This window comes from Leucoraja erinacea, chromosome 31 (assembly GCF_028641065.1).
Source record: "Leucoraja erinacea ecotype New England chromosome 31, Leri_hhj_1, whole genome shotgun sequence".
NCBI lineage: Eukaryota > Metazoa > Chordata > Chondrichthyes > Rajiformes > Rajidae > Leucoraja > Leucoraja erinaceus.
Window position 1 is genome coordinate 4,271,718 of NC_073407.1, and position 14,432 is coordinate 4,286,149.

At 44.5% G+C, this 14,432-nt stretch overlaps 1 protein-coding gene across 1 annotated transcript in view; it reads right to left on the reverse strand.

Annotated features, from left to right (window-relative positions):
* Positions 1–957: 957 nt before the first annotated feature.
* The window catches only part of slc2a8 (solute carrier family 2 member 8), a 43,199-nt gene continuing 29,724 nt past the window's right edge, over positions 958–14,432 (reverse strand). Inside the window, exons 5-10 of the mRNA XM_055659797.1 lie at positions 13,544–13,755; positions 11,432–11,581; positions 8,489–8,597; positions 6,649–6,816; positions 3,972–4,117; positions 958–2,780 (exon numbers count right to left, since the gene is read on the reverse strand). Of these exons, the coding sequence (XP_055515772.1) occupies positions 2,625–2,780; positions 3,972–4,117; positions 6,649–6,816; positions 8,489–8,597; positions 11,432–11,581; positions 13,544–13,755 (941 nt within the window). The 3' untranslated portion in view covers positions 958–2,624. The remainder of the gene's footprint in view (positions 2,781–3,971; positions 4,118–6,648; positions 6,817–8,488; positions 8,598–11,431; positions 11,582–13,543; positions 13,756–14,432) is intronic.

The following is a 14,432-nucleotide window of genomic DNA, read 5'->3' on the forward strand; positions in this document are numbered from 1 at the left end:
CAGGTGCTCTGTACAGTTTGTATGTTCTCCTGCGTGTGACTGCATGGGTTTTCTCCCGGTGTCCTGGTTTCCTCCCACATTCCAAAAGGAGCACCGTTTCTAGGTTAGCTGGCTTCTGTAAATTGTTCCTAGTGTGCAGGATACAACTAAAGTAAACCGGGGATCGTTGGTCAGCGTGGACTTGGTAGGCCGGAGGGCCCATTTCCACGCTGCATCCCTAAACAATTCTTGCTGCAGATTTAACAAAGTTGCAGATTTATCAAAAAAAACACCTCGAAAAGTCATCAACTCATAAGGCGGCAAAATAACTAAACACTCCAAAGAAAAAACAAGGCTGTGAGAAGATACACAGTCTCTTATCCCCATGACCACCGCATAGTCGCATCAACCAGAACCGAGGTAAATAACCAATGTTTAAGAAGGAACTGCAGATGCTGGAAAATCGAAGGTAGATAAAAATGCTGGAGAAGCTCAGCGGGTGAGGCAGCATCTATGGAGCGAAGGAAATTGGCAACGTTTCGGGCCGAAACCCTGGAAGGGTTTCGGCCCGAAACGTTGCCTATTTCCTTCCAGGGTTTTGGCCCAAAACGTTGCCTATTTCCTTCGCTCCATAGATTCTGCCTCACCCGCAGAGTTTCTCCAGCATTTTTCTCTACCTAAATAACCAATGGTTTATTTTCAACAGCCATCAATGCATCTCTAAATTAGAGCAGCATGGTATTCTGTAAATCGATCTGCATGGAGGAGAGATTTGTCCATCTCAAACCTTTTGCCCCGGCTCTCTTGAAAATGGGTTCATCACTCAGGTCCTGCTGCATTACTGGTACTGGTTTATTTGTCATGAGTAGCCGTCATCAAGACTAAGGTTATCTGTTCAAAAAAGGTCAAAGGTTTATATAAAACAAAATCACTGCGCTCTTAAAATCAGTGCAAATAGTAAACCCAAAGCACAACAACTAACCAACAAATGTTATATTTTAATCAGGAACGTCAAGTTCTCAATAATAACATGGATTAGCTTACAATCACGTTAGCTTCATTTAAATGATTCAGTTTATAATGGTGTCAGCAAAGTATTATTTAACACAACCAATAAACAACAGTGCAAACATGTTATGCGTCACAGGTTAAACAATCTTCGTGAGGTAGTGTGTTAAACATGGCGTCTTGAGAAATTTAAAATCAAAATTAAAATATGCAGCATCTGTTAAAATAAATGTACAAATGTCAAGGCAGCAAGGAAAGAACTGCAGATACTGGTTTAATCAAAGATAGACAAAAAATGCTGGAGTAACTCAGCGGGACAGGCAGCATCTCTGGAGAGAAGGAATAGGTGACGTTTTCAGGTCGAGACCCTTCTTCAGACTGAAGGAAGGTCTCGACCAGAATCGTCACTCATTCCTTCTCTCCAGAGATGTTGTCTGACCCGCTAAGGAACATACATGCCCATCAGTCTGAAGAAGGGTTTCGGCCCGAAACGTTGCCTATTTCCTTTGCTCCACAGATGCTGCCGCACCCGCTGAGTTTCTCCAGCACTTTTGTCTAAATGCGTATCAACTCTAGTTACGCTTAAAATAGTATGATAAAAGTTCACCAATTTCTGTCTGGTACGTTTTCAGCTTCAAAATATTCATTGGACATCAAGTTGGGAAGCCAAATATTAAAATTTTACTCAAGTATTCTGCAATACAATTAACCTTGCCATCTCTTGCTTATTTCAATTAAAAGTGTCCACATACACCAGATCCTCCATCTTAAGAGAGCCTCTCTGCTTTAAGCAGGCACGCCATTAAAAACTGACGGACCTGCAATGTTAACTCTCTCTGTCCACAGATGCTGACTGACCTTGAGTGTTTCCAGCATTTTTCTGGCACTAATTTATTTATTTTTAGGCAGACAATGTGCCCTGCAGCTTATTTGTATCAGCTTCATTCCTGAATTGACGACAACAATTTTAGATCTTGGCCCCTTGTTGGAATTCCACAGTAATTCCACAAGCTCTAAAAAGGTAGAAATGATTAATGCACCCCATACCCAATGACCCCATACCCAATCAAAAATGGGGTGCAATACAGTTTTATTTTTAAAAATGCAAACACAAAAAGTGGAGTAGAAAGATTAAAAAATTGTCATTTTGACGGATGAATAAAAAAATGCAGAAAGCTAGTTTTACCGTTCCAAATGGATGGAATGAAAATGAAAATTGAGAGAAGCAAAATGGATGTCCGGTTTGTTAATCACACTTGGCTAGATAAAAAATAACTGTGAGGTAAAAAACTGTGGTAGTTCTGCACTAATATAAAATTAAAACACTGAGATGATTATCAACAAAGGTAAAATCCATTAAAAATGTATTCATACCATTAACCATGGTAATGATACCACTGTCATTTTGGCCAAGCCGGCAGCGACGCTATTGAGCGGCATATAATAGACCCAAAGATTTTGTCATTCTCCCTGTAAACTATCTACTGATATCGCTAAACAAATCAAAGGTACAACTTTGACAATTTGAATACGATGAGGGCTCAGCTGTAGTATTATTTAAAAAACTCTTTAAAAATCTGTGCATAACGTTAACAGATCAACAGCATTCACCAACGGTGTCTTTTAAAACAAGTACTTCAGTCTGCCAGTCCATGGGCAGGTCCTCTAAAGAGGGCCTCAATTTGTTCAAGGGTCTTCCCCTTTGTTTCGGGCATGAAGAAAATCGTAAAGAGGAAATTCATGAAACAGAAACTTGAAAAGAGCCAGAAGGTCCCATACTGAGTGATGTTCTCCTGGAAAAAAAGAATGGACGTTTTACGACTTTGCGTCTAAACACACGTGTTCGGGTAAAAACTTTGAGCATATTGCAGTCATAGCACATAAAATAATTAAGTAATAATTAATACTGGCTACGTTTCAATTAATTCAACAATAACTTTGCTTTTCTTTAAATGCAGCGATATCAAATTCAAAGTAGTTCCTTTTTCCCTACATTATGAATTAATAGACAATAGACAATAGGTGCAGGAGTAGGCCATTCGGCCCTTCGAGCCAGCACCGCCATTCAATATGATCATGGCTGATCATCCCCAATCAGTACCCCATTCCTGCCTTCTCCCCATATCCCCTGACTCTACTATTTTTAAGAGCCCTAGCTAGCTCTCTCTTGAAAGCATCCAAAGAACCCGCCTCCACCGCCCTCTGAGGCAGAGAATTCACCACTCTGAGAAAAAGTGTTCCCTCGTCTCTGTTCTAAATGGATTAACCTTATTCTTAAACTGTGACCCCTGGTTCTGGACTCCCCCAACATCGGGAACACATTTCCTGCCTCTAGAGTCTCCAAACCCTTAACAATCTTATATGTTTCAATAAGATCCCTCTCATCCTTCTAAACTCCAGAGTGTACAAGCCCAGCTGTTCCATTCTCTCAGCATATGACAGTCCCGTCATCCCGGGAATTAACCTTGTAAACCTACGCTGCTGAATTAAGGTTTCCAAGAAGTGAAAAATTCAATGAGTTTAATGAGGCAGTTTGAAACATTACTACTCAGCACTAATTATAACAGTGTGAAAAATTGCCCAGGTATTTTCCTGTTCACGAATGCAAGACTAATTTAATCCAGGTAATTACTGCTCATTCCACTTTCAAGCAAAGTTGGTGGAAAGCAACACATCCAAGACCTCGAAATGGAACCCAAGAAATGTTTAGCAAGGAACTGCAGATGGACACAAAAAGCTGGAGTAACTCTGTGGGCCAGGCAGCATCTCAAGAGAAAAAGAATAGGTGATATTTCGGGTTGATAGAAGAGTCTCGACCTAAAATGCCACCTATTCCTTTCCTCCAGAGATGCGGCCCGACTCGCTGATTTACTCCAGCTTTTTGAGTCTACACAAGAAATATTATCAATTTGACCTTCTGCTAAAATATTTTATTCTATTTTAACTAAATTAATTGGACAAACACATATCAAGAAGACACTTACAAGAAGATCATTGAACTCCTTAGTTACTAGAAATGCGGTTGACCAGTTGGTTAGGACACATACTCCACTTGCTATGCCTCTCACCCGCACTGGAAATATCTCAGACATCACCAGCCATGGAATTGGGCCACAGCCAATGGCAAAACCTGAGACAGATAATTTAGATTCATTAATAAACCTAGCATTCATTAAGCATTATGAAGTTAGTTGCTTTAAATGTCATTGATCATTTTAGATGTGCATTAATATTTGAGATATTTATCACCTGTAGTCAGCAGTATATTTTTGCACAATCACAACTATTAGCACCGCAAATCACCCCCCAATAAAGGGATGATAACCTCCCATTACTAATAAACGAGTTCGGTATTCCGACTGCACATGCCCAGGTCATAGGTCACTAGCTACAAAACGGTCTTGGCAATGGTGGTGCTGCATTGTGTACAGGCTTGCCTTTCGTCCGTAGTCGGGGTCGGCTCTCCGCCGCTGCGGATGCTGTAGAGTTGCTGTTGGGCCGTCCCCGTCCCCTCCCCGGTGTCCCATTCTTGTCTGGAGGTGTCCGGGGTGGCCCTGGGCTGGCGGGACGGCCCCGGACTTGCAGCCGCTGGCTCCAGCCTGGCTCTGCCTCTCCTGCCAGCCCTCTACCCCCCTCCCCTCAGTCCGACACCGAGATCCTGCTGAAGATGGGCAGCGGCCGGCCCTTCTCTAAGACGGGCGACTCGGAGCCGCTGCTGCTGGGGTCGTCCTGGTCAGAGAGAGAGTCTGCGGACGGGCTCCTGCTGGCCATGGGCAGGCCGGGCGCCCGCTGGAGTTACCATTGGTGATGTTGGTGTTGGCTGCAGCATCAACCTCTAACTCCAGGACGGGGCTGATGGCACTTGTCACCGTAGAGGCCCACTGGGGAGTGGGTTCCTCTGGAGTTGAAGCGGGGTTGAGCTGGAGTTGCCGCTGGCTGTGGGTCTGTGGGTTCTGTCCGTCTGGGACCGCTGGTGTTGTCGGTCCGGGGTGTGGTTTGGCCAGGCGGGTGAGGCGGAGGTGAACTAGGGTTGGTGCTTCACTGCGCTGGGCCTGGGGGCCGATGTCCCTTCGGTCCGGACGTCTCCGGCCACCCCCCGGGCGGGGATGGGACACTCAAATGTGGGAGGGGAGGGGAGGGGGGACACCGGCTTCGGCAGTACTTGCGGGTCTCCCCCCCCCCCCCCCACCATTATGGTGAGGGTAGGTAGAGGGAATTTCAAGCTGCACCTCTATCTGATGACATTTGGGACAATTAGAGCCCAGAGTAAGCCAGTAATGAGTAACAGGATCTTTCTATGTTACATTCCTTATCCAGTTGCAAAATCAAACAGCTAGCTACATTTTCAGTTTAGTGAGTTGAGGCATAAAGGTCAGGTTTCAGCCTTGTTTTCTGACTTGCTAACAGATCCTTGGGTCCAATGGTGATTTTCCCCGAGTAGAGCACTTCAGATGGTCTTGCACAAATTTCCACAGCTGCTGGAGGTCAAAAGACCAGCTTTGTTTCTCTCCATCAAGTAACATGTCACCAATGATCAAGGTCTGCTGATGAATAACAGCCACACAAGGAATAGCTGGCATGCCTAATACACCAAAAAAATATGAATTTTGTTTTGGAAAATGGAATCACACCACGAATGTACCACTGGGTTACTGTGTGATATTGACCTTCAGTGAATATAGCAGGTTAGATGTTTACTTTAGGTACAGGGCGCAAACATGCCCTTGGGCCCACCGAGTCCGCGCTGACTGGTGATCACCCCGTACACTAGTACTATCCTACACACGAGCGACAATTAACAATTTTAGAAAAGCCAATTAACCGACAAACCTGCACGTCTTTGGCGTGTGGGAGGAAACCGGAGCACCCGGAGAAACCCCACGCAGTCACAGGGAGAACATACAAACTCTGTACAGACAGCAGTCGTAGTCGGGGTCTAACCCGGGTCTCTGGAGCTGCAAGGTCACAACTCTACCACTGCGCCTCCGTGCCGTCCAAAGGATTAAATTAGGAGACAACACAAAATAGCAATGTTCTTCCGAGAAGGTAGACAAAAGTGCTGGAGAAACTCAGCGGGTGCAGCAGCATCTATGGAGCGAAGGAAATAGGCAACATTTCGGCCCTATTTCCTTCGCTCCATAGATGCTGCTGCACCCGCTGAGTTTCTCCAGCACTTTTGCCTACCTTCGATTTTCCAGCAACTGCAGTTCCTTCTTAAACACAATGTTCTTCCTAGAATTCACGAAGGGCTGATTTGAATATATGGTCGAAACTGAAAGGCCATCAAGTATGTGAAGTGGGAATCTCCTGCAAGATCAGCATTTGTTCCACATCTGTAATGTTTGGCTTGCTAGTCAGGTGGCACAGTAGAGGGGCAAGGAAGCTACACTTCCTTCAATTAAAACAACAGATATTAATGACAATCCATCACAATTACCGCTACTGATTGCAACTTTGTATAAACAATGCCAAGGAGAAAAAAGCTCTGGTGACTGAAGAGACTAAAAATCAGGTTCATAACTTAAAGGTGAAGTCAGATCACAGGTCAGCCACGATGTAATTTGAAGACCGATCAAGTCTGCCATCACCGTGGACTTGGGAAACTTCCATTTCAAATAAACATTCAATATTTCTAAAACATGAAGATGGATTTAGATTTACCTGCTATAAAAATAACTAGACAGACAAGGGGCAACCAGGTTGGAGCATGCGTTGCCATAGAAACTGAATTCTGAACGTCAACTTTGTGAAGAGAAGAATTATTGATGTCTTCTTGCCAGATTTTAAAGTACACTCCAAAGACTGCTGCACTGAAGGACATGATCAAAGCTGTTAAAAAAAATAAATACAAGAGAAATAATTGACCATTGAAAGCCTCATCACCAGTTTTAAGTGACTTGAATAGTGAAACCTATCTGCAACCCTCCAGATATCATTCGGGTTCAGATTGTTTGCCAGTGTTACTTCCTGAAACGGGTGCAATGCTTGGGATTCAATACCAACTACTGTACTATTTCACCACATTCTTACTACCTTCAAGTCCAAGTGTGTTTTTTTTTTAATATAAAGTGAAACAATTGCATTAGCAAGGGCTGGCTGAAAGTATGCAACATCTGCAAGGCAAGCAGAGAAATAATTTAATTGTGCAATATTAGGTGCTCACTGTGCTGAGGTGCATGACGCCTGACTGCATAATGTGGCCATGGGATTCCTTAAATCAAACAAATTTGTAATACCCTTACATACAATGAGCCTGTCACAATGTCTCACGCCCCAGTCACTCCTTCAAGAACAATGGGGACCCGGTGTGGGGTTTAGAATCCTCTGCCCAGGGGATAACTCTGTGTTTGTTCATGTGTTCCGGTGAAGGCGTTGTGCACACGGCAGCCAGACAACAGTCGCTTGTCTTTTCTTTTGTTTTCACTTTTAATTTCAAGTTTTCGTGTACCTTGTGTGTTGTGACTGTCGGCAGACCAGTTTCCCTCCGGGGATGAATAAAGTTTTATTGTATCGTATCGCCCCCACCCGCCTGGCAGAAGGTACCAAAGGTAGAACCACCAGATTAAAGAACTGATTCTAGCCTGCTGTTACCAGATTATTGAACAGACTAAGGAATTTCTTTAGTTAGGGGGTGGTGAATCTGTGGAATTCATTGCCACGGAACGCTGGAGGCCAAATCAATGGATACTTAGAAGGATCAGGGGGGGGGGGATCTCATTGAAACTTACTGATTAATAAAAGGCCTGGATAGAGTGGATGTGGAGAGGATGTTTCCACTAGTGGGAAAGTCTAGGACCAGAGGGTGCAGACTCGGAATAAAAGGATGCACCTTTCGAAAGGAGATGGAGGAATTTCTTAAGTCAGAGGGTGGTGAATCTGTGGAATTCATAGCCACAGAAGACTGTGGAGGCAGTCAATGGATATTTTTATGGTGGAGATTGACAGATTCGTGATTAGTACGGGTGTCAGGGGTTATGGGGAGAAGGCAGGAGAATGGGGTTGAGAGGGAAAGATAGATCAGCCATGATTGAATGGCGGAGTAGACCTGAAGGGCCAAATGGCCCAATTATGCTCCTAGAAAGTATACCAACAATAAATTCCCGATCTCCCAATTTATCTTGTGGCAGCCTTTGCACTTTATCTGCACTTTGCACTTTTCTATGTAGCTGTAACGCCAGTAACTCTATATTCTCTGTTGCACCAACTAAGGTTGGTGCGTATGGTACGATTTACATGGATAGCATGCATAATAATGTTTTGCACTATCTCAGTATCAATACTACGACACTGGCAGAGTTTTTGCCAGACAGAATCTTTAGATTTCATGACATTCATAATGAATGTCTCAAGCTCTTTAAAAGTATGCATTTGCTATTATCAGTCTTTCTAGAACAAAATTACTTTTGGTCGTACAGTTGCCTCAGATTTTAAATGCATGAAGAGATTGGGCAATGTTCAAAGCTTTAGTTGTGCTAAAGCAGTTCATCGCCTGAAGGCTCACCTGATATTGCCAAGAGAATTTTTCTGCCTGCTCTGTCCATGATAAGAGCAGCTATTGCAGTGAAAACAACCTGAACAACACCAACTATTACCGAACCTTCACTGCTGTGCTGAAAGAGAATGCAGACAAACGAGAATTCCTTACTGCAAAATTAGTAGTGATCATAAACACTCACTCAATCTCATCAGATAAATTAGCAAAGCTCTAACTTTGATCTTATACGATGTACACAATCATGACAGGAATAGATTGGGTAAATTCATAGAATCCTTTGCCCAGACTAGGAGGAAATTGAGAACTGGAGAACAAATGTTTAAGGTGATGGGGGTGATTTAATAGGAACCCAAGGGGGCAACTTTTATTTTCCCACACAAAGGGTGGCGGGTGGATGAACGAGCTGCCAGAGGAGGTGGTTGAGGCAGGGACTATCACAACGTTTATGAAACATTTAGGCAGGTACATGGATAGGACAGGTTGGTCGGCGTGAGTATGTTGGGCCGAAGGGCTTGTTGCCACGCTGTATGACTGATTCTTTTGGTCACTTCTGATGACAAATGATGAAAGGCAAAATTAAAACACACTTGTCTTCTACTACAATTTCTTGGAATTATCTTTTTTTTCTAGGAAAACCATCTCAACATATTTCAAGATAGGGTACATTCAAACAGCATGAGTCAGGAAACAGGCCAAAATGGGGGAGAAGGTACAGAGGGGAGCAAAATAGAGGTAGACTGCCAACAAATTCCAACAAACACCATCCTATACAACTGTTCTATATTGTTAGTAATATTTCAATAAACAGCAGTATTAAGTTGGTCGACCACATCACTGCAAAATGCTCCATTCAAACAGTGAACCCATGAAAAAGAAAAATAACTTTTAATTGCAATTACAGGCTGCTCACTCAAGGGGGCGCTACTTGCATGCTACGCAAATACTGATGGTTAAGTCATTGCAGAAAATATTGTAAATATTAGATTGTGTTATTTAACAGAGATTAAGTCAAAATAACTTTTTTTGGTAAATATTTAAAATAGTTGGGATGAGCAGTCAATCCACAATTAAAAAAGCCACACCTGCTGATGGAGGCAAAAGTGGAGATTTTGCATTGGTACTATGGCCCTGCTATCTACTCAACACGTTGGCCCCCCTGGAAGTGGTATGTGTGAAGCATAAATCAGAGTTTAGATCTGTGCCCAGGCTTGCAAGTTAAGAGTTGACAAAATAACTTAATGTGAGAAGTGCAAATGCCACAGATGGTAAACTAGTGGTGGAATAGTAAAGTCACTGCCTCACACTGCCAAAGACCAAGGCCTCTGACCAATCTGAGTGCAACTTTCTTGATCTTTGTAACCACATGGGTTTCCTCCAGGTGCTCTGGTTTCCTCCCACTTCCTGAAGACTTGAAGATTGGTAGATTAGCTAGTTAGTTAGCCAATAAAGTGCTTTATGTGTAGGTGCATGGCACAATCTGGGGAGTGTTGATGAGATAGTGGATTAACGCACAATACAAATGGGTAGTTGATGGTCATTTGGACACATTGGGCTGCGGGGCCCTTTTCTTTGCTGGTGGTTGAATGAGTGGACGGCCGATTGCAGAGTTGGTGCACTCTGGCGGTAGAGTTGCTGCCTTACAACATCAGAGACCCAGGTTCTATCATGACTACGGTGCTGTGTGGAGTTTGTATGTTCTCCTTGTGACTGCGTGGGTTTATTTTGGAGGTATATGGACCAAACGCAGGCAGGTGGGACTAGTGTAGTTGGGCATGTTGTGGGCTTGTGGTCGAAGGGCCAGTTTCCACGCTGTATCACTCTATGACTCTAACACACCATCTGTAGCTTACACAGGGTTTCTGTGTGCTCCTCATGCATTGCCTGCAGATGTTCAATACTATTTACAATGCTCCTTCTCCACTGAGCAGTTATGGGCCAGAGATTCCCACCATCACACGTAATCCAACTTACCTATTGCAATCCTATCATTCAATGATTAAACAAAATTGTAGACTCAGCGAATCACTAAATACACATGCTCGGTTCCCCAAGGCTTACCGGATCGCCTGGTTGCCAAGCATTTTAACCCCCTCCTTCCCATAAGGACATCTGTCCTGGGCCTCCTCCATTGTCAGAGAAATGCCACACGCAAACTGGAGGGACAGCCCCTCATATTCCACGTGTAGCTTATAAACCAATGGTACCAATTTTGAATTCTCCAATTTTAGGTAACCAACCACACAAACCTCCCCATGTGCTCTTCATGGGTGGCCTTATGATTTTCAATACTATTTTGAATACTCCTCTGACCAGTCAAGGGCCAGCGGTTCCCAGGAGAGAGGATGTGTTATTTCTTCAACTGGGCTCTGAACACATGGAGGTGGTATAGCGGTAGAGTTGGCCTCTTACAGCACCAGGGACCCAGGTTCGATCCTGATTACGGGTGCTTGTCTTTACAGAGTTTGTACATTCACCCAATGACCTGCATGGGTCTACTCCAGGATCTCCAGTTCACTCCCACACTACAAAGACTACAGATCTGTAGGTTAATTGGTTTGGTATAATTACAAATTGTTTCTAATGTGTGTAGGATAGTGTTAATGTGCGGGGATCGCTTGTCGGCGTGGACTCGGTGGGCCGAAGGGCCTGTTCCCGCACTGTATCTCTAAACTGAACTTGCTTGAATATTTTCCTCTGTCCAATCTGGTGACTGTTTTAGGTGATGCATACAACAAATCACTAGTCTAATATCCTTATTGTTGTAACATGTACATTCATATTGTTCAAAACCACTGCACTGACAGGTCAATTAACAAACTGCTGGATCTATACATTTTATTTTTAGAAGCAATACTGGCGGACAAATTTGGTTGCAGGAGAATGACCAGATTACTACAGATTTTCTGATTAAGAGCACAGAACATTTGTCATTCAATTAAAATGTAATACCTTAAAATTTGCTTGCTCAAAGATGGTTTCAGCGTAAAACATAACAGCATTGATTCCACTTAGCTGCTGAAATAGCATCAGAAATATCCCAATAAGGAAAGGCTTGTAAACTGCTGAATCTTTCAGCTCTGAAAGTGAAAATTTGGTATCCTGAAAGCAGAAGTAAAATAGATCAATCAGCGTCATCCTACACAACCTTCGGTCAATCATGTCCATGTCCATGTTGTCCTTTATGTCCATCTACATGAATCCCATTAGAACCATACCCTGTTGAGCATAGCCTATTCAAGTGTCAGTGTAAAGTCACCCGCGACATGTTGCCAGGGGTCTCCTATGGTCGTGAGAGGTCTCCAAAGAGTCGTAGCGTCTTTCTGGTCGCCGCTGAATTTTCAACATTAAAAATTTCGGCGACCTATCACGGGTGCCGGCAGTTGCCTGTAAAGGTCGCGTGGGTTGGCAGCACGACCTACGTCGCAGCGGCCTCTGCAGTCCGTCTGTCTTTTTTTATTTTATTGACCTGTTGAGTGTATAGTTTGTGGTGGGTTTTTGACTGTGTATGTGTGGGGGGCTGGGGGATGGGTGGGGGAAACCTTTAGATCTCTTTCCTGTACGGGGACCCGACCTTTTCCCTGTCGGGTCTCCGTTGTCGTTGGGGCCTAGCACCGTGGAGCGGCCTCCAACCGGAACGACAGCCCCAAGTCACGGAGCCTGCGGACCTACCATCGTGGAGCTGGCCAGCTTAGGAGCGTGGAGAGCTGCGGTGGCGCGTGGCTGCGGCCCGACCCCAGTGGATGGTGACACCGGGAGCTCGCAGGTCCCTGGCGGCTTTGCGGGGCACTGGCAACGGCGACTTCTCCCGCCCGAATTGCGGGGTTGAGCGTGACCTGGAGCAGGGCCTTACATCGCCCGGCACGGCTTTAAATGGCCGCGGGCTTGCTAGCGCCCGCTGGGTGCTTCGACATCGGGACCCGGCCCAGCTTTAAGTGGTCGTGGGACTTGCTAGCGCCCGCCGGGGGCTTTGACTTTGACATCGGGAGAAGAATGGAGAGCAGGGGAGAGAGAAGACCTTGCCTTCCATCACAGTGAGGAGGAGATTCACTGTGATGGATGTTTCTGTAAATTGTGTTGGTGTGTGTCTTGGTTCTTTTCTTGTATGACTGCAGAAACCAAATTTCGTTTGAACTTCATGTGAGGTTCAAATGACAAATAAACGGTATTGTATTGTAAGTGGGACAGGCCCTTAATATTTTCTCCCATTTTTAAGCAGTTTATATTGCAGAACGGCTACCAGAGGATGTGATGCAATAAGATAAACTTAATACATTTAAGCCACTGTAAAGGGGTCGATTGTAATCATGTATTCCCTTTCTGTTGACTGGATAGCATGCAACAAAAACCTCACGACCATAGGAGACCTCTCACGACCATACAGCCTATATGGTCGTGAGTGGTCTATGGTCGTGAGAGGTCATAAAAAACTCGCCTGAAAAACCATCAGCGCGGAACACACACACAGAACCCAAAGGCGGGGGCCAGGGAAATCGGGGGGAGCACTGTTTGAAATTCACACGGTGCAAAGCCAAGTGATACCCACGGTGAACAGAAAGGTTAAAGACCACTAGCACAGTGTACGGTAAGTCCTTTAAAAAACACCGGGGGTGGGGGGGGGCACTGCGGGTGGAGACACTTTTAATAAGCCAGAGATACACAGCTGTGATGTTTGGCGGGTATTCAACATTTCCGGTCGGTTTTCCTTGGTTCTGAAAACTCGTGCTTACGTTTTTTTATTCCCCAATGAGCCAATTAAAATGCCCGGTCAGCAAAGGAGATTACCTATGGCTACCTCGACTACCTACAACAACATGGCGACCCCGCTACCACTACGACGTCAAAAGTATCAGTTTTCTCGACGGTGAAGATTTTTCAACGTTGAGCCATTTTGCGCGACCATACTGAGGCCGCGAATAGTTACCACCATGCGGGAACTCCTCTCGACCATGAAGGAGACTCACCAGAGACCTCCTACGAACATGTGGCAAGCTTATAGACTCTCCTGAACTTGCAAATAAGGTCACCTAAAGTGGGACAGGCCCTTAATGGTCACTGAATTACCTGTGTATTGCAACTCTCTTCAATCTGACTGCATTCCCAGTCATGATCTACTTCAGGCCCCCTGAGCCATGCCAGAACAGCCAGTGCTTCAGAGTGTTTGTTCTTGCTCAGTAGGTACCTTGGGGTTTCCGGCATGAAATACATTAGTATTACCATCACGGTTGGTGGAACAGAAGATAGCACAGCAAGCCAATACCAAGGCAAAATCATTCCTGATAAAACAAAACAAAAACAACCATGTTAACATCACACTCTAAACCAACTTAGCTATTGCGATTCTAGTCATTCAATGATTGCACAAAATTGTAGACAATAGACAACAGACATTCGGCCCTTCGAGCCAGCACTGCCATTCAATATGATCATGGCTGATCATCCACAATCAGTACCCCGTTCCTGCATTCTCGCTATATCCCCCGACTCCGCTATCTTTCAAAGTTCTATCTAACTCTTTCTTGAAAGTATCCAGAGAATTGACCTCCACCACCGCCTGAGACAGATTCACAACTCTGAGTGAAAACGTTCTGTCCACCCGTATTCCTTCTGGTCTTCACAATTTACACTTTTATCCTTCTCACATCTTGTCTATTCATCTCTTGCCATTCTTAAACCATTTGCCTCTCAAAGCCGTCCTACCCCACTGGTATCCACCTATCACTTGCCAGGCCCCCCCACAACTATGTTCATTCAGTCTGACGAAGAGACCCAATCTGAAACTCGACCTATCCACATTCTCCAGAGGTGCTGCCTGACCAGCTGAGTAACTCCAGCACATTGTCTTTTTTGGTAAACCAGCAGCTGTAGTCGCTTATTTTTCAAAACAAAATTGTAGGTTAGTTCAGATTCAAAATGGTGTAATACAGCTTCATCTGGATTGGGGTTGAGAGAG